General features: G+C 39.7%; 1 protein-coding gene across 2 annotated transcripts in view; it reads left to right on the top strand.

The window, feature by feature from the left end:
• Positions 1–25,678, top strand: part of TTC17 (tetratricopeptide repeat domain 17) — a 135,892-nt gene that overhangs the window by 86,369 nt on the left and 23,845 nt on the right. Inside the window, exons 17-20 of one of the 2 annotated variants that reach the window (XM_006896755.1) lie at positions 12,090–12,260; positions 18,052–18,311; positions 19,140–19,293; positions 23,781–24,342. In XM_006896755.1, the coding sequence (XP_006896817.1) occupies positions 12,090–12,260; positions 18,052–18,311; positions 19,140–19,293; positions 23,781–23,815 (620 nt within the window). In that variant the 3' untranslated portion in view covers positions 23,816–24,342. Of the gene's footprint in view, positions 1–12,089; positions 12,261–18,051; positions 18,312–19,139; positions 19,294–23,780; positions 24,343–25,678 lie in introns of those variants that run through there. The other variant, XM_006896754.1, reaches the window with a different exon arrangement.

Raw genomic sequence — 25,678 nt, 5'->3', positions numbered from 1 at the left:
TTTTGGACTTGTTGTAAGAAGGGACCGATGCTTAGAGAGGGACATCATGCTTGGGAGGGTGGAGGGACAGCACAGGAGGGGAAGACCCTCTATGAGGTGGATTGATTCAGTGACTGGGATAGTTGGAATGGGTGTGTCAGAGGCAGTGCAATTGGCACAGGATAGAGCAGGGTTTAGGGCTGTTGTACATAGAGTCGCTTTGAGTCACAGGCCACTCAATGGCACATAACAACAACAGCAGCAGCAACAATAAGTTAACAGGTCTTTACTGAAATTGGCTAAGGTTGGTAGAGCTATTCCTACTAACAGACCAGAAATCTTCCTGGTAGGAATTAGAAAAGAATCTAGAGTCTACGGACACCTGAATTAATTGTTGTTGTTTTTGTTGTTGTTGTTATTGAGTACTGTAGAGTCAGAACCGACCCATAGCTGAGCCTCTTTTAGGTTTTCAGAGCAGTTAATCACATGGGAAGAGATTGTCCATCCATCTGCAGAGCACCTGGTGGCCTCAAACTGTCTAACAGTTGTACCCTGATGGAGCTGTGGTAGCCTGCACTGCCATCTCAAAGACATGTGGTTTGAATCCACCAGCTGCTCCATGAGAGAAAGATAGGCAGTCTCCTCCTGTGATTAAAATGCCTCAGAAAGCCTTCTGTTGGTTCCTCTCTGAGTCATTTCTGACTTCGATGAGACACAACAACAGACAGCCGTCCTCTAATGGATATATATGCAGTAGCTCCAAAAATTATATTACATGTAGAAAATATATACTGCTATATCCCATTTTCTAGATTTAAAAACTTATTGATCAGTTTGGGACTGAACTAATTACAATGTTACAATACTTGTCTCTACACTAATCCTGCTCATTCACAGTTGCTCTGTTGAATTTCAGTTTCAAAAAGCAAAAATTTAGAATAGGAGTGAAGTACCTCTGTAGAAACCATAGCATTTTTACTTTTTAAATATAGACATTGCACCTACTCTAGTTATCTGTGAGTATTAACTTATTAGTGTGTGAAAAAAACAAAAGTCTGTAACAAGGATTAACATTTTGGTACCTTTATTGGAATAAAATATTTTTGTTTGCATTTTCCTTTTTAATTTGGTCAGTAATGAAATAAACCTATAAGTCATGTTAATAGCCTATCAGTCTATAAAGTTTTTATTACAGCCATACAAAGGTTTCAAGAAATCAATAAAGCTCGTAATTATTTTTCCATATAATAACCAAGGAATTTATATTGTAATTGGTTTTTATTAGGCAAGAAATTAAGCTGCCCTTTCCTCCCCCTTATTCTAGCCTAAACAATTTTTTTATGAACGTCTGAAAAGTTACCAATGTAACAGCTTTTCAAATAAGCTTTTCAAGGTCAAATGTAATTAACTACACTTGGAAAGCCTTGATAAAATATTTTTTCTGACCACTACTGTTAGTCTTCCACAAATTATTTTCTTTAAAGGATATATTTAGATATAATATTAGACAGTGTCTTGAGTAGTGTGAGCTTAATAGAAAAATTATTCTTTTTTTGGTCTTTTTCGACATAGTATTTTATTACTTGCCATATATAGTTATGGAATTTCTCACACAGATTTTCAGTTTCTGTTTCTTGAAATGTCTAAACAGGTAATGTTTGGATACTGATACATCTTAAAAATGCTTAATTATACTCATAAAATATACCTGCTGGTAGACCCTTTATAGCTAATTATATCAGTCTGTGCCCAGTTGTTCATCTGATCATCAACAACAACGTTTTGCCATTGAATTGAAACCAGTTCATAGCTGACCTTCCAGCAGATTTTCAGACTGCAAATCATAAGGAAGGAGATTGCCTATTTTTCTCCCAAAGAGCAGCTGGTGGATTTGAACAGCCTGCTTTTGGATTGGCTGTATCTCCTTCCCCACTAGGCCACCAGAGCTCCCTGTTTGTTGTTGTTGCTGTGTGCCATCCAGTCAGAACCAACTCCCAGCTGACCTTCCAGCAGGTTTCCAGAGGCTGTAAATCCCAGGGGAGTTGACTGCCTGTTTTTCTCCAGCTGAACAGCAGATGGCCTCTGGGTTGGCAGCATGGTTCCTTACAACTAGGTCACATAGGACTGATTTGATTGGCTGCTGTTTGTTAGTTGCTTATGTCCTTATAGAATCTGCTTGTCATCTTTCTTCTAAACACCAGAGTTTCAACGATGCTGTAAAGGAAAACTTAATAGATGGATTTTTTTAATTGCATACTCTCAAGTTGGCTGTTAAAAAGAAGTTAATGCCTTTAGCTTTAACTAGACATTTTATTTAGGCAGTTTTGAAATTTATATTATTTTCCACATTTACATGTTTGTTGTTTCACAATTTGGTGTTATTTAAATAGCTCTTAATTAGTCACATATAACCATTTCACTCCTTTAAAACAAAGTAGACTCTGTTAAATATACATGTTTTACATATGTTGAGCACTGAAAAGGATATCCTTCAGAGATTTTACAGATATATAATATGCAAAACATGTGTGTTTAACAAATTCAATAAAATATTTTTAAAAAATAAAATACTTAGTAGTTCTATACCTTAATCTTCATGTAAAGATCATCTTGTGTCTATTAAAATTCAGCTAAAATTTTTAAAAAGGATTTTATGAATGAGAAAATAAAAATATCACAGACTGAAACCTCATGAAGCAATAGTGAATTTCTTCTCTAATGACAAAAAAATGGAAAGTAACTTTTTTAAGAACAATGTAAATAGAATGATTACCAATCTGTAGAGAAATCTAGAAATTCACAAATAAGATAATGTAACGTAAGAGTAGGATCAAGCTTTTATTCCCCCAAAATATTTATTACCCTTTCTCTATTTTCTTTAGCAAAGATCTTTTCTACTAAAATATTTTGGATTGTTCTGTTGTTATGTCTGATATCTATGATCTTTAGTATTATTCACTCAGTGTTATTTTTCTTAGAAAACACAAGATGAATTTTGTGTATCAGATTCTATCTAAATGCCACAAACCATTGACATTGGTATTTCTGAATATAGTTAAACCTATGGTTTCTGAACCCTATTCATGGCGATACATCCTCATTTAAAATATGCTGCCTCAGACCTTTTGAAATTAAGAATAAATATTATAGAAAAGGATTTACAATTTTATATTTATATATTCTTTGAATTTTATACAACTGTCAGTTTAACATGTACTTGAAAAAAACAGAAGAACTTCCAAATCATATATATGAGCATTAATGTCTATTTCAGGGAGCACTGGTGGCCTAGTGGCAAGAAGCTGCGCTTCAATCTCAAAAGCACTTGGTTCACCACCACTACTTCACTTCTCCTCCTGTGTGTAATTCACTGCCTCCGAAAACCCACTGGAGGGTCAGCTATGGGGCCGTTCCGACTCTGTGGTACACAACAGCGTCTGTTTCTGTGTCCTCATGGATTGGTTATGCTGTTAGCTGTACAGCTTTCCATGTCTTAGCAGTTTGTTCACACAAATCATATCGCCTCTTAAAATTGCTTCACTGATTTTAAGTTGTGTTCTTCATTCTAAATTTATATACATTTATGACATTCAGCTTTAAAGCACTTTTTTAATGTGTAGTTCAGATCTTAAAGAAATAAAACCTGCCTTTTACTGCCCTCTTGTGGACTCAGCAGCATACACAGCTACACTCACTGTAGTTCACCGTATTCTGCCTCAAAGGGACTCTATTAGGACCAGGTAGAACGGTCTCACAGGGTCCCTAAGATTGCAAAGCTTTATGAAAGTAGACTGTTACATCTTTTCCCTAGAGTCGCTCATGACCAAACTTTAGGTCAGCAACAAGGTGCTTCACCTGCTCTCTACCAGGGCTCCTTATTTGGCATATACAGCCAGCAATTAAGGACCTTACTTAACTGCATCCTTCAGAAGAAATCTTCATAAGAATTTTTCTGAGATGCATAGATAATCTAAAGGTCCCAATACTCTACCAGTTATCACCTCCATTTAATTCAGAAGACTTCCCAGGCACGTCTTACAGCAAAGCCATGTGTAATAAATACCAAGGGGTTTCTATTTCCTCAGTCAAGAGAGCTTTAGTTCTGTATTTCACAAATAACTCCTTAACATGATAGGAGAGAGGGAATAAGCAAAGCTATGAATCTAGAAGCAAAGCTTGTGATTTACTCAATGAGTTAGTGGTAACGTGAAGACTCAGAACCAAGAGCTCTGGCTTCCAGCACCAGGGTGGACTGGTTCTGTGCATAATGCTCAATAAATCATAGGTGAGACCACGCCATGATCAGAGGACTACTGTTCGTAGGTTCTTGGGACACTTACTGAAAGTGGTACAGATAGGCACTCCACTTTTTATGTCATCCCTCAAAAGAGATCCATTTATCTTTATCTAAAGCATGGGTTTAAACCAGATTCTGAAGGGCAGCCATACTGGATGCTAAATGTGTCACTCAGTTTATTCATTTAATGGTTCTCCTCAAAGCAGTTTAAACACGTTAGTCAGACAGTGCTTAACAGCCCAGTCAGATCATGAAACTTTGAAGTTGCAAATCTGTAAGGTAATAAGCGTATCAAATTGCAGGGGAAAGAGCAAATTGCAGGTTGATAACAGCCAATAAGGCACCTGATGTTAAGTAAGTTTTCTAGTTCCTTTTGCACCTGCAATAAAATAGCTGTTTCCCTTGATCATGTGAAATATGAGCAAAATGTAATGTGAGCAAAGAAGGACACACTTCCCCTTTTTAGTTGCAGTCCCCTGACTAAAAACTCAAAGTGTTAAGAATTGGCAAGAGGTCAGCGAGATCCTGGGATCCGGCCCTGCACAGCCCGTGTGTCGTGGTGTTTACAACTCAGCTGGTGCTTGTTTTGATCCTGTGCTTTAGACACTGGAGACAAAGCCACATGGCCAAAGTGACAGCCATTGCTCATCCGGTGCTCTCCAAGGAGTGCAGGTCACAGAAACCAAGTCAGCTGTGAATTCTTGGACAAAGCAGGCTTCTCCAAAGTAGGGTGTTCCCAAGGATAGAATTCCGCTCCAGGATATGGAGTAAAAGGGAAGCACACACCTACACACTTATATTCTGAGGTTATACGCTATTAAAAAAGTCTCCTCTGACTCATTCCCTTCACCAAGAAGAAAGGAGAATGTAACCCAGAAAGCACCCGTTTTAGGTCTAGAGTGTGCCCTGTTTTCTTGACATTGTGCTGTGAGGTCAGGCAGTCCAGAGCTGTTGCATTAGAACTTCCTGCAAAGAATTCCATTCAGCCTGCGATCGCTAAGTGAGTTCAGATCTAAGGAGCCTGAAATGAGTTCTGTCTTTCCCCTGTAGAGGACAGTACAGGGCAGAAGAGATGAGATGTCTGCCTCTGGCACAAGCATCAGCATCTGAGATTTCCCCCCAAATGTAGGTGGTCTGTGAGCTTATGTTAGCAGTGGTTTCCTGACTGGTGTTTCCCGAAATCATCTTACAGCAGTACAGCAGTTTAATCTCTCAATTTCCCATTCAAAACCTAGACACAGAAAAGTAAGTTGATCTGTTCAAGTTCATATAGTAAGTCTTCAGCAAAGACAGTGATTGTGGTTTTTTTCCCCCCACAAATTATTCCTCATGGTTACAAGGTCTGCTGGAGGTAGAGAGAAGCAAGGTGCCTTGGCCTTGGCCTTGGCCTTGCCCTCAGGAGCCACAGGTCTTCATATTAGTGAACTTATCTGCTCACTACTGTTGAGTCTGTTCCCACTTAGAGCCATCCTGCATTAGATTGCAGGCATTTAAAAGCCGTCTTTCTTCCAAGGAGCCACCAGTGAATTCAAACTGCCAGGGAGGATGGCCCTTTAGGTTAGCAATGTAAGTCACTGCGGACTGTGACACTGGAGCTCCTGCTTCTGTGAAAGGTCTTTGAAGTTAGCCACTTGTTCCAAATGCAGCCCTCCTTAGTGCTGTAGCCCTTACTCTGAGTACCAAAACCCCTCCTGCCACCTGCAGTTAAAGTTCACTGGTAATTGTTCTAATGTCATATTGCATAGCAGTGGTGAGCCACTGAAAGATAGGCATTTGTTCACGTTCAAGTATATTTTACTGTCTTCCATGAAAAACAGATTCTTCTGCAAGAGAAATAAGAATTATGAAATAATATTATAAAGTAGCTTAAATTGTGTTAAAATGAAACATTCACATTGTGTTTCTAACTTACCCATTGGACAGTCTCCTCCCCGGGGATTAACTGCCTCTGAAAACCCACTGAAGCTATGGGTCAGTCCTAACTCTATGGTACACAACAAAGCAGCAGCAGCCCCAAAAATTGTTTTAAAGCTTTATCATTTGAATGGAATGGGATAGAAAGGGAGAGAAACAGACAGACACCATAAAATCCTCTTACCATAATTTAATCATAATCCTTTACGATGACCGACAGCATCTAACTGCAAGTATCTATAGTATTTGGTTAAAGGATAATTCTGTTCTTTCTCAGCCAAGTACTTTATAGGTTTGTTGGGTTTTTTTACCAAATCTGAATGCTTCCTATAAGGTGCTTTTTCTTTTGTGTGTATGTGTGTGTGTACCGTCAAATGGAATCTGACTGGTACAGGAGGAGATTGTCCCTCCTTCTCCAGCAGAGCATCTGGTGGATTTGAACCATAAGGTCCTTTTTCTAAAGGAATATGGAAACACACAAGCCTGTTAGAGAAAGCGATAACACCTAGTGATAACACTTTCACATACTCCACTCTTACTGAAAGCCACTTTTTTTACTTTGTTGTCAGAATCGACATTTAAGCCCTCGCTCCCATTCCTGGGTGCTCTGGTGACATAGTCCCAGAGCACATGGCACTGTCAAGCCAAAGGCTGCGTGTCCTCGTGTTCAGACCCACCAGTGTCTCCTTAGGAGAGAGGTGGGCAGTGGCCTCCAGTTAGAATTCACACCTTGGAAACCTCTTGCAGGGTCGCCAGGAACCAGAACCAACTTGATGGCAGTGAAGTTATGTGTCTGTTAATTAATAGGATTCATTATTGCTTACGTCCTGGTTCACTTTATAGTGGGTGTCATTTAGTGCCGTCAAGCCCATGATTAACTTATGTGCCTTGTATGACAGAGTAGAACTACCTCATCTGATTTTCTAGGCTGTAAATCTTTAAGAAAGCAGATCTCCAGGACTTTCTGCAGCCACCAGGTGGGTTTTAACTGTAACTTTTCAAGCAGCAGCAGAGATCTTAACTGTTAAGCTACCAGAGCTCCTTGTTTAATAGATAACATAAGATTACTGAATATCCCATGGGTGGCCAAGAGAACAAACAGATATTTTTGGGAGAGGGTGCAGCCAGAGTGCTCTTTGGAGGCAAGAATGTTGAGGCTTCATCTAACATACATTGGGCATGTTCACTGGAAGAGGACATGACGCTGGGAAGGGTGGAGGGTCAGCGAAGGAGAGAAAGACCTCAACCAGGTGGACTAACACGGTGACTGCTGCAATGGACTCTTGTGTGTCAGGAATGTGAGGATGGAGCAGGACAGAGCAGGGTTCAGGTCTTTTGTTCATAGTGTCGCTATGAATTGTACTTGACTCAATGGCACCTAACAACAACAGCAAGATTATTACACTTGTTTCTGTTATGAGAGAGGAAAACGGTACATTTGAGGGAGAGAGATTTGGCCTATCGAAGCCTATAGAAAGTTTTTGACCAGCAAAGAGGTAAGTGATAAATTAACTCAGCAACATCCCATGACATCAGCTAGTATCTATAGTCTATTTTTCTATTATCAAGTGGTGAATTCACACAGACTACTGAAAATGTCCTTTAGAGAGCACAGGGTAGACGTGAGACTAATTTCTAAATCTAAATCTGCTAGGTATCTTGTTATGTGTCATTCAGTCAGAGCTTACTCATAGCAGGTTTTCAGAGGTAGTTAATTGCACGGGAGGAGACTGCCCATCTGTCTCACACTAGCAGCTAGTGTATTCGAACCACTTGCCTTCTGGTTCTCAGTACAACTCCTTACCACTAAGCCACCAGATACACTGTGCAGTTTAATTCGCTATCTTCCACTAAAAGACTCGTAATTTAATTTAATTTGGTGTCATTACCAGGCAGTGGTCTAGCTTTTTTGCAGTTCGTTTTCAACAATCTACCGAGTACTATTTCTGAATTTATTTTGTAGGTTAAACAGACAAATATACAGATTCACAGTCTGTTCCCCTGTGCTAGAGTTATGTCATGGAGTTATTAAAGTTAAACTTACATCACTATATTCCTAGAAAGTTTTTATGCTTTTAATTAATTTGTGATGCTATCTTAATTAATCCTAAAGGGTCCTAATGTACTCAGCCAGGAATTTCTTACCAACTTAGAAGATCCAGACACTAAGCACTCTTTTTTTTTTAACATAAAAAGGTCACCCAACTCCAGTTAAAAAGTAGAGGATATTCTTCTAGGGCTTCTGTAAATGGAATTACTCTTAGAACATAGGTGATCGTTAATGGTAGTATCAGTAGGAATTTCTGAGAGCTTACTTTGCAAAAGTGAAAAGCTATTTAGGGATAAATTGTCATTTTTATCCATAAGGAGGTTTGTACCTTGACAAGTCTATTAAAATTTCCATTGCTTTTTTCCTCGTGAGATAGGTAACGTTAAGAACCCAATTTAAGCAGTAGATTGTAGAAGCACAGACGGGTGTGTCGGCGTGCGTCCGACCTCACAGCACTTCCAGATCCAGAAATCCCTTCCCTAGCCTTTTATGCTTTGTTATTTTTGCCTTGTAGCCTTTTACTTCAAAGAACAACCAAGCTGCTTGAATTTGGATTCCATGTGAAATGCTTTGCAAGCAAACACTGAGCATTAAGCACAGAAAAAAAAAAGGTTTCTATTTTCCTTCAGGTCCTTATTATTTAAAATGTTTTATTAAGATCATGGTTCTTAATTTAAAAAAAATTATTGCCTCACTCAAAGTTAAATTAAGCTCTAGCATCTCATCTCTTCATAGTCATTTGCATGGAAAAAGACTTGTTCTTTTTCAGTTAACTTTCCATTTTCCCTTCTCCAGCATTTCCATGTGTTTCTTTGATGAGAACATCATTTCCACCCCTGCCAGGAAGACAGATAGTATTTGTCCCTGGCAGCACCTTTTTTCATTCCCCTTTCAGGTGAACCAGCTACTTCTGTAGTGCCAAGAATAGAAAGCATGGCTTTCGGAAGGGCCTCCGTTTCCCCTCACACAACTGTGAGGGGTGATTAAAGAGTTAAACAATTTGACTTTCTATTATTACCCTTGCTCCTTATATAAAGCATGCCAGAACTCTAAACCAGGGTGCTATCAACTGTCAGTGTGAGGGAGTTAATATTAGCAGTTCTAATCTGAAAGCGTGCTTTTTTTTTTTTTTAATATCATTTTGATGCTGCCTACATCCTGGATAGTTATTAAAGAATTTTCAAGACAAAGCCTAATATAAACTATTCATCTTTCTTTTTATTCCCTGGGTTCCTCCCAGGTCCTCTCCTCTCCCTTTCCTCTAAAGAAATGTTGGCCTGAGGGCAAGACATTCTTGGAGTGCACAGGCCTGTTTCCAGAGGCTGCTGCCATGGCTTGAGGTCCTGCAAGAGGACTCGTTCTACCTCTGGGGGCTTCTGCACGTCATAGCATATAAAATGCCTAGGAAGCGTATTTTTCATCTTGCAGAGATATAAAATTATGAGATCAATTAAATTGTTATCATGGAAGAGAAAATGAAAGGAAAAAAGAAGCAACATGAAAGTTGGGAAGGAATTCTAGACAACAGCACTTGAGCGTCACTGGGTTACCATGCTCAGATGCTCTTGGATTGTGGAGTATTGAGTTTCATAGGCTCTGGTGATGTAGTTCACCAGTCTTACTACCCTATTTTAGACGTAGGAGAGGCTTAGGGATGAATTCCCCGAAGCTGAGGGAAGAGACTATTCTCCAGGGGAAAAGAAAATGTAAAATTATTACCATCTTTGTCATCATTATTTCCGCTCAGCTTTTAATAGTCATGGTTATTTATAAACCAATTAAGAATTTTCTCTGAGAAGTGTGATGTTCTTCAGAGTAAATGATAGTCAATTAGACATGCTGGATTGTTTGTTGGTATTGCTGTGTTTTACTTTAATGCTGTTCATGCTTTGGTCTCCAGTATTTACTAGCATGTATCTGATGGTATAGACAGAATTGGAGGCAGATAGACGACTCCTGCCCTCTCACACAGTGATGTGAAGAAAGAAAGCAACTCTCATTGCATCTGGCTTCCTTCCCCGTTCCCTCTCCCTTCCTGGTGCAGCGTGTACACATGTGCACCTGTGCAAACGTGCACACTCACGCCTCCCAAACACAACGAACATTCCTGTCCCTCTTCCTGTGCTGAATACATTATTCCTTTTTTTCTAGAATGGCACCTTCTCCCTTTTTCTGCTAACCAATAGAAAGCCAAGAATCTTTGTTGTAATATAGCCAGCTCTGGACTCAGATATCTACCACTTACTCACTGCTGGGTCTTAGACAAGTTCCCTAACTTTACTGATGATCCGTTCACTTATCTGTTAAGTAAAAATAATATTTGGCAAACATTTTTGTGATGAGTAAGTGGAACAAAAGAATGCAGGGTGCTCAGCAAATAGTTTTCTTTAGACTTTCTTCAGTCCTATCTAGTCTTCAGAGCTCAAGTCCTGCCAATCCAGTGCTTATTCTGAAGTGCTTATTTGAGGGAACATACTAGCTTATTGTTGTTGTCTTGTATTTGCTGTCTCCTCAAGTTACATGTCAACATCTTAAGAGCTAGCTCTCCCTTAACCTCCCTTCTGACAGAACCTTGTTCAGTTTGTAGCCTCAGATGTCTGTTAGTGAACATTGGAATATAACTTCCAAAGGAAGTGATTCCCCTTATTCTAAATCCAGTAAGTTGAAGATGGTTTAGTCTGTGACATTTTCTTGCCCAGTAAGGAAAATTGCTTGACAAGTGCTTTCTTAAATTATAGAATAGTGTGAGTGGACTCTAAAAAGGAAGCCAGATTGAAAAAGAGACTTGTACTTCCCTCACTTCAGCGAGAACTTGATAAGGACATGAATCTCTTTGAGCTGTGGTTCTCTGAAATACATATACATTAAAGCACATTTGGATGTGCTGGTTCAGAAGGAGAGTTGTACACTCTTGACCGAAGTTATCCTCTAAAAGAAAACTTATGTTTTTAACTGAACATGCATCTTCAACATCAATGCATCAGGCATGTGAAGGAGGAAGAGAAGACCTATTCAACTAGCCAGATCAGCTGAAACTTAGCACTAGCCCTTGGAGGAGTAACATGTCAGAGATCATTCCCATGTCAGACAGACATTACTCTCAGCAGAGAGATGACCATCAGGTAGAGTGGATAGTGGCTTTTTCTCTGTTTTAACACAGTCTCTATGAGATTCAGAACCCCCAGGCTCACTGACAAGATTGTAGTGGCGATCAGTCTAACTGTACATATTAGAAAGTTATCTCCAAGCATTGGCATTACATTCTAGATTTAACATCTTGTGCTTGGGTAAATCTTTCATGACAAGAACTTGTTTTCCAAGAGTGACAGGCGTCATTGTAATAGTGTGATTTTGAAAATGGTCCCCTCTCTGCTGTCACCACTCTCCTTTATTCTTTTGTTCCTTACTATTTTATAGCCCCATCCCTTTCTGTGTATCTTCCACTCAAAAGCTATGATGTGAATTCCAATTCATCTCTTTCAGACGTGGTACTTGTCAATAGAAAGAAAACTCTGATGGTATTTTCATTTTCAAGGAAATGTTCACAAGCATGTGTTATGAATAGAACAAGATTTGGGGGCTGGTTTGGTTAGTTTTGTGGGGGTTTTTTTTGGTCATAGTTTTGTTTCCCCCCATAGTTCTTAAAGTAAACTCCCAGAGGAAATTTGAATTTTGATGTAAAACATTGAACCACGATAACAGCCTTGCTTTGGGATCTCACCTCACTTAACTTTCATTTTGTTCTGCTGGAGAAGAACTGACATCGGCACCTTTTTTGTTCTTGATATTTGGGGACTTTCACCAAGGAGATGTTTCTAATGTGCTCTATCTGTGTCTCTTGTCATTGAGGTAATTGTCATGTGAACTCCCTGGACAACAGCCATGACAAACAGAAATATTTTGACCACTCACAGTCACTGGATGCTGCTGAAGAAGAGCCCCCTGCGAGGGGGACAGAGGAGGACCCTGTGCCTTCTCTTGAGGATGCAGGGAGGGACTCAGATGCCCTTAGACTGGAAAGTAAGTTGATTTGGTCTGAGCTGTGTTTCTAGGGGAAAGTCAGCTTTCAAGCTTTTAATCCTAGGTTTTCTTTACTTTCAAAAGTTTTGACTAAGTCATTGAAAAAAAGAAAAGCTCTCAACTGTCTTCTTCTCCCCTCTGCTCCCCAAAGATTTAACACTTGGAGAGGTTGGCCTTTTCCAAAGCTTTCCATTTATGAGCACTTTTTGACCTGTTCTGCACCAAACAGTTCTTCCTAACATTGTCAATCAATTCCTAATTTCCCAAACAAGACTTCTTTTTTAGTGCTTATCTTGCTTAACCGCTCTACTACATTTGAGACTATGGACAGCTCCCTGCTTCCTGAAACCTTCTTCTGCATTTGGCGTCTGGGTTTTCACTTGCTCTTTGCCCTCCTTCTGTCCTCAGACTGTCTTTTAAAACTTCCTTCGCTTCTGCTTTACACTGCCCTGACTTGTTGAGTTTCCCAAACCTCTCTCCTTGCTCATCCTCCTGCATGCTACTCTTTATGATTCAGCCACCTTTTGAAGTCACTGATGATGCCAAATCTCTGTTTTCAGCCAAGACCCTTTATCCCACCAGATTGTATTTCCACTTGGCTGGTGGACTCTTTTATCTGGGCTTGCCACACATACTCACCATATTAAAAATTGAACTTATCTTTGTGACTTTAGTTTTTAAATTGCTTCTACTTTGTATGTCTCAGATCTTTGTTGAAGGCTTCACAGCAAATAAACCATGTGCCCCAACATCCAGTTAGTTCTTTTAATCCGCTGAACCTGTCATTCCTTTCTCTGCTCCCACTGCTCCTGCTTGACTTTAGACTGTCTTCATTTTTGCCTAAACTATAACAGTAGACTCTTAATTAGACTCCCTATGCTTTGATTTTCACTTGAGTCTATGTATGTAGGTATGTATGTATGTATGTATGTATGTATGTATGTATGTATGTATGTATTTAGAGAGAGAGGACAAAGAGATAATTCATTAGTGGTAGAAAATTTAAAAAGGAGAAGCACTGTTACCAGAAGCAACCAGTATTAGCAATTTCTTGTGTCCTTCAAAGAGTTGTTTCGAAATACAGATCTCATCAGGTAAGTTACCTGGGTTTCAATTTGTCAATGGCTCTATTACTCCTAAGAAAAAATCCTTCTGTCTTAGGATGGGATATGAGGCATTTTGACCCCCGACTCCTCCTCCAATGGTACCACCTAGAAAGTGGTATGACTAATAAATACTCACTTAGGAGCCCTGATGGCACAATGGTTAAGTGCTTTACTGCTAACCAAGAGGTTGGCAGTTCAGACCTCCCAGCCCCTGCATGGGAGAAAAGATCAGGAGATCTGCTTTTGTAAAGCTTTCAGCTACAAGACTCTTTGAAGCGATGCTATTCTGTGATACAGGGTCACTGTGAGTGGGAATCAACTGACCCCTGCACAACAGGAGGGATGCCACAGTGAAAGCAAGGAAATGTGACATTTGCCTTTATGTGAAGGTTTCATTTACACATTTACCAATTGCAGGATTATGTATTTCCTCTAAGTTTTATTTTTAAAATGATGTATAGGATAAGCAGGCTAGACTTTAAAGAGGAAACTGTGACCTCTGTACCTTTGAAGGTTCCAAAAATTGCTTTCATTACTTCTACCAAAAAATCATTGCACTTAAAAATGAATTCTCAATTACGGGTTCAAAGGAGATTGGTTTCTAAACAAGGCTACTAATTTATTTGTCCCTTCACAGTGGAAGGCACCCCTCTCTAGTGCCTGGCAGCCTCGTGTTTGTTTTCTGGTATTGAAGGCTCCACCGCCTGAGTGAACCGTTGTGAGAAATTTTTTTCCCCTTTCCCCAAAACAGTGCAACTCTCTACCCTAAAACACTGCTGTTTTCGGGAGGCTACAATACTTGCTTTATCCTTTGTCTCCCCTTTTTATGAATACAACATTACTTGAGATAGTCACATTGAAATACAGTATTTCATTTCCTTTTGTTCTTTTTTCAAACTCGAGGTATAGTGCAGCCTCCTTGACTGAAATGAGATGTTTTGCAGGTTCCTTAAAGACCATACACACTGTCTCTTAGGGTGTATTCTCTTTCACATTGCTAATTTAATCCTAGCATAATAACTGATGATGACTTACTGGTTTACTTGGAAATACTAGTTTTTTCAGAACTTATTTCTAAGTTCTGGGAGGACTTTCTTTGTTATGTTCCAGATACTGAAAAGAAGCATAGTATAAACAGACACCTACATGCCAGTAACCAATAGATTATCCAAGTAAGACAACCTCCTTTTTTTAAAAAATTTTTTTAATATTTATTGTATTATTTTTACATGTACCATCAAATCAGATCTGACTGGTACAGGAGGAGATTGCCCCCTCCTTCTCCAGCAGAGCATCTGGTGGATTTTGGATTTGAACTGTGTACCTCTGGGATTACAGTGCAGCGTCTTGCCACTAGGCCACCAGAGCTCCCTTGACAGCCTCCATTTTTTAGCACAAATAATGTGTTTCAGTAGAAACCAAACATACTCATTGAAAGGGTTTTTTTTTTTTAAACGTACTTTGATGTTATTTTTGGAGGGGTTTTTTTAATCATTCACATTGTATTTCATATGATCATTCTCATATATTGTGTCTTTTAAAATTCATCACCCTTAAGCTGTGCCCACTATTACTCTCTCTGTCTTTTCAGATCCCCATTGAATCTTTCCTACTTCCTTTACCGGCTTCCCTCCACCACCAAACTTAACAACCCCATTATTTACCCCTCTCTCCCCCCACTTCCCTTGCCCCCTTCCTTTCCCTCTTTGGACATTTATACTTGTCTTCCTAGTTATCCTTCAATTTTCACAATAATAGTCTTATGCAGTATTTGTCCTTTTGAGACTGAGTTAGTTCACCAGGATAATGCATTCTAGACTCTCCCAAGTTATATAGTATTTTTCAAAATCATTGCTCCTGAGCACTGCATAGTATTCCATCATGTGCATGTACCACAGTTTCTCAATCCATTCATTTGGTGATGAATATTTGGGCTGTTTCCATGTTCTTGGTATTGTGACTAACGCTGCTGTGGACCCTTAGGTCTCTAAGCCGTGTTGAGTTGATTTTTGTGTATGGTGTGAGATGTGGGTCCTGCTTCAGCTTTCTGCAGGGAGCAGTCCAGGTTTTCCAGCACCGTTTGTGAAGAGGTCATTTCCCCATTTGATTAGTTTTGTTTCCTTGTCATGTACCTGCTGACCATGGGAAGATTTAATTGCTGGCTTCTCGAGTCTGTCCCATCGGTCTGTGTCTGTCATTGTACCAGCACCATACTGTTGTGGTTATTATGACTGTGTAGTAGGCTTTGAGATCAGGGAGTGCTGTGCCTCCACTTAATTTTGTTTTTCCTAAGTGCTTTATTCATAGTCTTTCTTTTCCAAATAAACTTGCATATTGCCTTTTCTTGCTCTTTGAAAAATGAATTTGGTATCTGTATTGGAATTGCATTGAACAGATAGATTGCTTTTGGTAGAATTGTCATTTTCACTATATTCAGCCTTCCTGCCCATGAACAAGGAACATTTTTCGCATTTATTTAGGTCTCTTTTTGTTTCTTGCAGTTGTATTTAGTAGTAGTTTTCTTTATAAGGGTCTTTTGTGTCTCTTATTAGTTTTATTCCCAGGTATTTCAGTTTGTGGTTGGCAATTATAAGCAGTATTGCTTTCTCAGTTTCCTTCTCTGTGTTTTCTTTCTTACTATAGCGGAATCCTACTAAATTTTGTATATTGATCTTATATCCTGCTATTCTACTGATCTGCCAGGTCTAATAGTTTTTTGATGGAGTCCTTGAGTTTTCTGTGTATGCTGTCATAACGTCTGTGTATAGCAGATGGTTTTACCACTTCTTTGCCAATCTGAATGCCTCTTATTTCCTTCTCATCATATTTCCCTAGCAAGTACTTCCAATACAATATTGAATAGGAGTGAGCATTGTTGTCTAGTCCCTGTTCGTAAGGGGAATGTTTTTAGCTTTCTCCATTGAAAGTGATATTGGCTCTTGGTTTTGAGTATATACTTTTCACTAAGTTGAGGAAATTCCCTTCTATGCCTATTTGTTGAGTCTTTTAATATCAGGAAGCGGTATTGGATTTTGCTGAAGACCTTTTCTGCTTCAGTTGATCAAATCGTGTCGTTCTTGTTCTTTGCTTTGTTAATGTAATGAATTACGTTGGTTTGTTTTCTTCTGCTTAGCCATCCTTACAACCCTTGGTCATGATGAATTATTTCTTTTATAAATTGTTGGGTTCTGTTGGCCAGGATTTTGTTAAGGATTTTTGCTTCTATATTCATGAGAGATAGTGGTCTGTAATTTTCTTTTTTGGTGATGTTTTTGTCTGGTTTTGGTATTAGAGTTACTCTTGCTTCACAGAATGACTCTGGGAGTGTCCATTGTTTTTCTACTTTTTAAAATAATTTTAGTCAAATTGGTGATAGTTAATCTCTGGATGTTTGGTAGAATTCATCCATAAAGCCATCTGTTCCAGGACTTTTGGGGGGGGGGGGTGTGTGGAGTCTTTTTATGACCTGCTCAATTACTTTTTTGTGATAGATCTGTTCAAGTGTTTTACATCTGTCCATGTCAGTCTGGGCAGGGTGAGTTTCTAGGAATTTGTTCATTTCTTCTAGGTTTTCAAATTTATCAGAGGATTGCTTTTCTTAATATTCTGATATTACTGATTTAATTTCAGTTGATGCAGAAAGCCATATTTTTGGAGAAAGTGTTAAAAAGCTACACTGAGTTTTCTCCAGTACTTGTTAACTATTGTTGTTGTTATCTGCCGTCGAGTCACCTGTGATACAACCCTGTGTACAACAGCTCTGAAGCCTGCCCTGTCCTGAGCACCAGCTGATTCCAACTGTCACTGATTCCAACACACCTGCCTGCTCTGCCCTCATTACTGTATCAATCCAACTCATCTAGGTCTTCCTCTCCTGTGCTGCCCCTCCACCCTTCCGAGCATGATGTTCTTCCCTCCTGGCTACGTGCCCAAAGTATGGGAGACAGAGATTCAAAGTCCCGGCATCCAAGGAGAAACTTAATTTCACCCTCTCCAAGGCAGACCAATCGTTACCTTTTTGTGGTATTTTGGAATTATAAAGTACCATGTATTATGTGTTAGCCATGTGTAATAGATATTATTAAGCCCTTTTTACATAGGAGAAAATTGAGTCTCCTAGTGGCCTGATGATAAGAATCTGCTGCAATCCTAAAGGCATGCAGTTCGAATCTACCAGCTGCTCTGCGGGAGAAGGATGGCAAACTCCTTCTATGAAGTTAATGTCCTCTGAAAACCCACGGGAGGGTCGGCTCTGGGTCAGTTCCAACTCAGTGGCTCACAACAACAATAGATACTAATCACTTTTTCCATGTGAGAAAATTGAGTCTTCATAAGCTTTTCAGTAAGTAATATAAACTAAACCCTGTCCTCAGACATTCTGGTTGTGAATGCTGTGTTTTTACAGCTGGGCTACTTAGAAATAGGGGGAAGTGGATTAGAACGTTTTTTGTTGTACTATCATTTTTCAGAAGAGAAAACTAGCACTGACTGTTGCCATTATTTTGAAAACAGAGTTTTATTGTAGGGAGATAACCCATTTGTTGTTCTAAATTCTCTCGGGTTTTCTTTTCTTCTCAATCTGTACTCAGCAGAAAGAGAGAAGAAAGTTCACCTTGGAAAGGACAGGAATGCACAACTGATAACTCTGTAGCTGTTGTGGTAACTTGCTGGCCCTTGGCTTTTAGGTACAGTGGTTGAGGAAGGCAATGGCTCTGATGAGATGGACAATTCCGATGAGACAAAGATGTCTGAAGAGATCCTGGCTTTGGTGGATGAATTTCAACAGGCATGGCCCCTGGAAGGCTTTGGGGGTGCACTCGACGTGAAAGGGCGGCGTCTGGACTTGCAGGGAATACGGGTACTGAAGAAAGGTCCCCAGGATGGGGTGTCCAAGAGCTCTTGCTATGGAGACTGCCGAAGTGAAGACGATGAAGCTACAGAATGGGTAAGAGTTTGCTGACTCAGTCCTGACCGAAAGCAGACGAGGTCTGTGAGGGGCTCCTAGTATGTAAAGGGGGCATTCCCCTTGGTGTGTGGAGGTCCTGCCTATTCCGGCACCATCTTCACACTGCCATCGCACTGCAAGAATCATTTTGTGTTACTTAGGTCTTGCTGATGCTCCTGACCACTGCTTCTCCACACATTATCGTCAAGTTCAAATCAACTCATAGCTGAACTGCCAGGGGGTTTCATAGGCTGTAAATTTCATGGGAGGAGATTTCCTGTCTTTCTCCTGAGGATTAGCTGGTGGATTTGAACACGCTGAAAGGGCAGCATCCCACTCAGTAGGCCACCAGGGCTCTGAGGGAGACAGGAAACGTGAGTGCCCTGAACCACATTGAAGGCTTGCATACTTCTTGACTTTTTGTCTCCTCTCTACATTCTTGTTATTAAGTGCCATTGAGTCAGTTTCAACTCATGACTGGCCCCAGGTGACCAGGTAGACTTGCCCTACATAGTTGTCTGGGCTGTAAATTTTGTAGAAACACATCACTAGGACTTTGTCTTTATGGAGCCTCCAAGTGGGTTCAAGGCACCCACTTTTTAATTAGCAGCCAAGCTAACTTAACCCTTATGCCACCAAGGTCCCATTTCCATTCTTCTAGCCTAGGCTAATTGTTTGTTTCATGAGATACTTTTTATTTAGACCTTTAAGGAAAAAAAGTGAAGGCTAGGATTTTAGCCCAAGCACAGGCCTCAATTGTTCTGAAAGCTACCAGAATTCACAGTCATTGAAGGATTTTCTCATTGGTCTCTTATGTCCCCTTTTCAGATCACATTCCAGGTGAAACGTGTAAAAAAACCCAAAGGAGATCATAAGAAAATTCCAGGGAAAAAGATAGAATCAAACCAAGCAGAAAATACCCCTCGCCACCAGTCAAACCTGGAGATCACTGGCCCAAAGGTGGCATCACCCGGACCACAGGGTAAATGTGGATGTTTAATACACTGCTTCATCCTGTAGATTTCAGTGCCTCTGTTCTCACAGACAGTGTCCTTATGATGGGGAATATTTCATGTGAGGTGGAAGGGCTAAGGAAATAAGAAATCGGTCATTGGTATAAACAAATTTGGGTTTGTATTTCTTTTTTACCAGATTTTTTTAACTACTCACTGTTTTACTGTGCTTAAATTCTTAACATTGTGGAATTAATTATCCTGTTTTTGTCCTTAATCAGTCTAGTTTCATATGACAAGGTTTGAGTTGCTGACAAGACTCCCTAGGTTCAAGTGCCAATTCTGCCACTTAACCTCTTTATACCTCATTATCTTTATCTATCAATTAATAATTACATCATAGGGTGCTTGTGAGCCTTCTTAGAGTTTATACACGTCAAGTACTTAAAATGTGCTGGACCTGTAGTGCTCAAGAAGCTATTAGTTATTTGCTATTGTTCACCTCACAGAAATCTCATGTCAGAACAGAACTCTGCTTGTGGGCTTTTCAATGGCTAATTTTTCACAAGTTGATTGCCTGGCTAAGGGGACTCGAAGTGCTAACCTTTTGATTAGCAGCCAAGCACATAAACTATTTATACCACCCAGAGATCCCTCAGTAAGCCATTAGATAATGTTTTTGTGTGTCAGGTATCTTTGTAAGCCCTGGATGAATGCTTTGAAAGCCACCTATAGGAGGAGAAATGTGTATACTAAAACTTGAGATATAATTTCAGAGACTCACAGTTTTGGAGCCAAGCTCTGGGCCTAAGGACCACTGCCATGAGCTCAGATAACTGACTTTCTTTTCAAGCAGTTTAGTAGTAGGGATAGACTTCCTCATAGTGACTGTTCTTATCTTTTTTTTTTTAATCTTAGAAAATTGTTGGTACTTTTGAAATTTAGTATTTGAAAAATCCCATTAGCTTCATTATTCATTAAATATGTCTAGTTTCATTTGATGTAAGTACGTACCTGTCTAAATAGGAGCAGACAATAGGACATAGGGATACAGGGCCATGAGCATCTCTCTGAAAGGGCCAGAGGGAGTGAGAATAACTCAACCTCCCACCACACCAGAACCAAAAGCAGATAAAGAACCTGTAGCCCAGCTCCCTGGTGCCTCTAGAACCCCACCTGCAGTAGGAGGTTCATTTATTCATTGCTGACTCACCTTTGTGGCATTGAGAATGAGGTTTATTAGAGAAGTAAGTTGGAGAGTGGGGGAAGCAAAGAATATCACCCAATATAAGTCCAGATTTTAGCCCAACAGTTCCAAGGCACAATTCCTCAATAAGTCCAGGCTCCAGTTTCAGTCAAATCCAAATCATCCAGCAAGGTATACCCCAAAGCAGTTCTAAGTCAGCTTCTCCTTTAAACATCCATCAAGAACAACAAAAACCTTTAACTGTGTGGCCAGCACAAATGCAAGAAGCTTCAGGTCATACCTTGCCACAGTTTCTCCACAGCAACACCATAGTCTCTCTGCCACCATGAGGGTCTCGCGCTCATCAAGGTCTTGTTCCAGTTTCCTGCAAGTCTTGCTTGCCTTGAGTTTTACTGCTCAGTGTGGGAAGCACTCTGTCTTACATGCTGATTTGTAACATGTGTCTGCAGTTAAGGTAGCTGGAAACCAAAGGCGACCAACTGTAATGGCTAAAAGAAGCCAACTTTTAGGCTAACACCACAATACCAAAGCTAAAAGCAGAGGGGATATAATAATAATATTTCAGTCACAGAATCAGACTGACTAAGTACCAGCAAGTACAATGACTTCTTGTACAAATAACCGTGGAGACTAACACTAAGTAGGGCATTTTATCATGTTTGTAGTAAAAGCATGAAACAGCTAGCCCTCCTGTTTAAGATGATTGCACATGTTTCACGTTAACAAGTTGCAGAAGGAAAGAAACATCACTAGTGGGTCTGCCTTTGGTACCAAGGAAAAGAAGGCATCATTAGGGAAATGAAAATTTCAATAGGTTAAGTATAAGAAAATAATTACAGATTCTGCTGCTAACAAAAAGGTCAGCGGTTCATACCCATCTGCCAGTCATCATTTGGAGAAGGATGACTGTCTGCTTCCATAAAGGTAGCAGCCTTAGAAACCACATAGGCCAGTTCTCCTCAGTCCTAGAGGGTTGCTGGGTGTCAGAATTAATGGCAGTGAGTTTGGATTAATGCAAAAAGGATGTTTTTTCCTTAGGCAAAGGAGAGAGTGAGAGTTAACCTCAAAATAATAGCAACTTCGAGCATCCAAGATGCCAATAAGCAGAGGGCCAAGACAGGGTTTACAGAATTTGTGAAAACCAAAGGATTTCAGGAACCATCATTTCAAGAACACCACATATAAAACACATCATTTCAGTGAAAATGTATAAGGTATTTAGGTAATTCAGTATATATGCACAGATGCAAATGACCAGCAAATATGTGAGAAGATATTCAGCCTCAGTAGAAATAACCACTTTCACATATCAAATTGTCTTTAAAAGTATAATAAAAATTAAAACTAGTAGACTAATTTTGTAAATAGTTTTACTGGGTGTATCAGAAAATTTGGAAGTATATCTGTAAATCTACTAACACTTCATCATTAATTTACCCTACGTAAAATGTCTTGTGCATATTGAAAATGAAAGTACAGGATGATCACCAGAGTGTTGTTTATCATGAGAAAAATTTGCAAACAACCTAAGGAAAGGATTTCCTAAATAATTACTCTGTGTTGTTTACTATGCATCAAAGTAGTTTGTAATAGGAACAAAAGCTGCTTATTAAATAACATATACTTCAGTTTCTATAAAAATAGTATATATACTCAATTTCATCAACCATCGTTTTTCCCCCCACATTTCAACATCCCTAAAATTGTTAGAACTTATGGCATCTTGAAATAATAATCACAGTTATTCTCTTCTTAAATCCTGTAATTGCATATACTTTGTTAATGATCACAGATTTGATGAAATATTGCACAACAAGCAAGTGCATAGAAATAAGTCTGCAAAGAATGTCCATCAGGTATTGTCAGGTCACCTCCAGGCGTTGATGGGGCATAGGTGATTTTTGTGAACTTCTGTCTTCTATTCCATTTTGTAAATATCTTCTGATGAGCTGTATTACTTTTACCATTTTCTAAATATTTTCTAAAGAGTTCTATTACTCTGTTGTTGTTGTTATGTGCCGTCGAGTCACCTGCGACTCATAGCGACCCTATGTACAACAGCCCTAAACTCTGCTCTGTCCTGTGCCAATCGCACTGTCTCCGACACTCGCATCCCAATTATCCCAGTCACTGAATCAATCCACCTCATAGAGGGCCTTCCTCTCCTGCGCCGTCCCTCCACCCTCCCAAGCATGATGTCCCTCTCTAAGGACCGGTCTCTCCTCACAACATGTCCAAAGTATGTTAGACGGAGCCTCAGAATCCTTGCCTCCAAGGAGCCACCCGGTTTAACCCTTTCCAGGACAAATCCGTTTGTTTTCCTAGCAGTCCATGGTATTCTCAATACTCTTCTCCAGCACCACATCTCAAAGGCATCAATTCTCCTTCTATCCTCCCTGGTCATTGTCCAACTCTCTGATGCATAACAAGTGATTGCGAAGACCATGGCCTGCATCAGACGCACCTTAGTCTCCAGAGAGACACCATTGCTCTTCAGTACTTTGGAGAGGTCCCTAACAGCAGACTTTCCCATGGCAATGCGCCTTTTAATTTCCTGGCTGCTGGTGCCAAGACTGTTGACTATGGAGCCAAGCAAACTAAAACTCTATTAAGTAAAAATAAAAAGTTTTCTTAAAACAAGTGAAAGTAGAAGCTCAGTGTAATTGACATGATATTGAAGCACTTAAACAATTTTAAATGTATTCAAGTTCAGGGACCCAAGTGGGGCATTGATGAGAGTTGCAGATGAGATCATGGAACTACTTATTGTCAATACACTGAAAAACCGTAAAGCGAAGAGAAGTTACTTGAATTCAAGAGACATTCACACTGCATTGGAACAGATGAAGGAAAGAACTGTTTAAAAGGAACATGTGATTAGGCATTATTTGTATGACAGTAGCCTAAAATAAAAGGTGCACAGCAAAATGTACTAGCAGGCAGGAGGAGGGAGGAAATTAAGCAACAGTGAAGGAACTTTTTTTTTTAAGTGAACTCAGTGTATGGGGGAAATAGGGAGGAAAATGTGTGATAGTAAATGAATGAAAATCCAACTTTTCTGTAAATTTTCATTAAAAATCACAATGAAAAAAAAGTTCAGAATCCCAGTTTTTAAATAAGCATAGCTGATATCCACTACTGACTGATAATACTTCATCATTAATTATGACAGTTCTAAAGCAAAATATTAAACAGGTAGTTTGTGAATCCAGTGCAGGAGTGGGAAGTGGACTAAGTGAAGATCATTAAGTGCCATTGCAGATTTACATAGAACCAATAAGAGCTAATTTCCTTTCCTTTTTTGGTTAGGGCTACTATACTGGAAGGCCAGGCAAGTTCCATAGACATCATGCCACTGGATTTCAGTAAGGCATGAACAGAACCGCTATGATGGCCTTGGGAATGAGAGATGTGGGCTGGAAGGTTCCCCCTTTTCTACAGAATAAAGTTCATGCCTCCTAGTGTGGCGCACAAGACTCTTTACAGCTGGTCCCTATTGACCTTTTTTAGCGCATTTCTCCAAACCAACCATGTTTGCTTTACCTCCACACCTTTGTACATACTGTTCCCTCCACCTGGAAAACCCTTCTGTCACCTGTGCTGGTGCTAAAACAGATCCTTCAAGGTCAGACTCAAGTACCATTTCTTCCTTGGTACTGTCAGGCAGAATCATTTCCCTTTCCTCTATGCAGTTGTTTCTATATTTTCCCCTCTAACACTTACCTGTTGTAATGTAACAAGTTGTTTATGGTTGCCTTCCTCACTAGACTGTGAGCTCAAGATCAGGCCCTCTTACTAGTCCTCTGTATTTCTAGTGTCTTACATTTCCATCCCCTTGTAATAGGTGCTCAATAAAAGGTCTTCAAGTGAATTTCTTGAATATAAAAGAATAAGTTTATTGTGAAATTGATGGTTTATTTCACTAAGATATTAATTTAAACAATGTTGATGATTCAAAATTCTTCCAAACGATTTGTTTCTGTTTTATTAAATTCTAACCTACCCCCCTATCTATACCTCAGTTTTCTATTGTTGGTAAATTCTTGCAGTAGAAGAGCACTGTGCAGGGTTGAAGATCTGTCCATTGCACTGTGGGCTCCCTGCAAAGAACCCTCCCCAGATAAGAGTTCATTCTCTTTTAGGGGTTGAAGAAGGAGAGACAATTGGTCTAAATATAAGGCCAGGACATAAAAGAAAATGTTTGTGAATAAACAGGACTTTAAAAACACTATAAAGATTATACTAACATGATTGATGGACATCAGAATTACAGGGAAGAAATAAGAAAAGTGTGATTGCATTGTGGAATATTATTGAAATTAATGTTATAGAACAAATGTGTATGGATGGTTGTATGAGAAATTAATTTGTTTTATAATTCCTTTCTTAAATCACTATAAAATTATTACAAAAAATAACACCCCATGGCACATCCTCTTTAGTATAGTGGTGAGTATCCCCACCTGTCAAAAAATAGCACCCCATCATATAGTCTGAAATAGCCTCATGCTCGGAGCATGCTCCTTACTCTCAAACACCTGCCTCTCCGTCTCAGTCCAGTCATCTGCTAATGTGGTGACCTTTGCTAACGTGGGCAAATCACTTAATATCTGTGAGCCTCCAGTTTCCTCACCTGGGAAATGAGAATTAAAACCTACTTCATGAGGCCGAGGGTATAAAACACCCAGCACAGGACCTGATGTAGCAGGTACTCTTCAACTTCAGGATAACCCTGTATTCCCATTGTTATTCCCCACCCCGCTGTCTCTCTTTACAGCAGCGGAGCTCTCCACAGGGGCAGGAGGCCCTCTTGTCAACTCTTGGGGGTGGGGAGGCTACTACAGACATCGAGTGGGTGGAAGTGCAGGGGACTGACCCCACAACAGGGGATTGTCCTACTCTGATGTCACAAGTGTCCACTAACCTGCTTTAGCACTCATTAAGTCAGAGGATCTTTACCAAATCAGTATGTTCAGGAGTGACAATTAAGTTTGCTAAGAGTACCTCATTGTAGGATATCTTAAGCCTTATCACATGCTGATCATTCTTACATGCAGAACAGGAATCCTTTTTTTTTTTTTACTTCACCATCTGTCTTGAGTACATGAGTTTTCTTCAAAGAGGCTCTTAATTGAGTGGCGAGGTTTCCATTAGCTTTGTAGATGGCAGAAATTGTAAAGCCCAAAAGAATGACTGGCCCCTCCAGA

Source organism: Elephantulus edwardii, unplaced genomic scaffold (assembly GCF_000299155.1).
Source record: "Elephantulus edwardii isolate Elephantulus edwardi_28Jun2011 unplaced genomic scaffold, EleEdw1.0 scaffold00189, whole genome shotgun sequence".
Classification (NCBI taxonomy): domain Eukaryota; kingdom Metazoa; phylum Chordata; class Mammalia; order Macroscelidea; family Macroscelididae; genus Elephantulus; species Elephantulus edwardii.
Note: the sequence above shows the minus strand (reverse complement) of the source record. Positions and strands in the feature narration are given on the sequence as shown.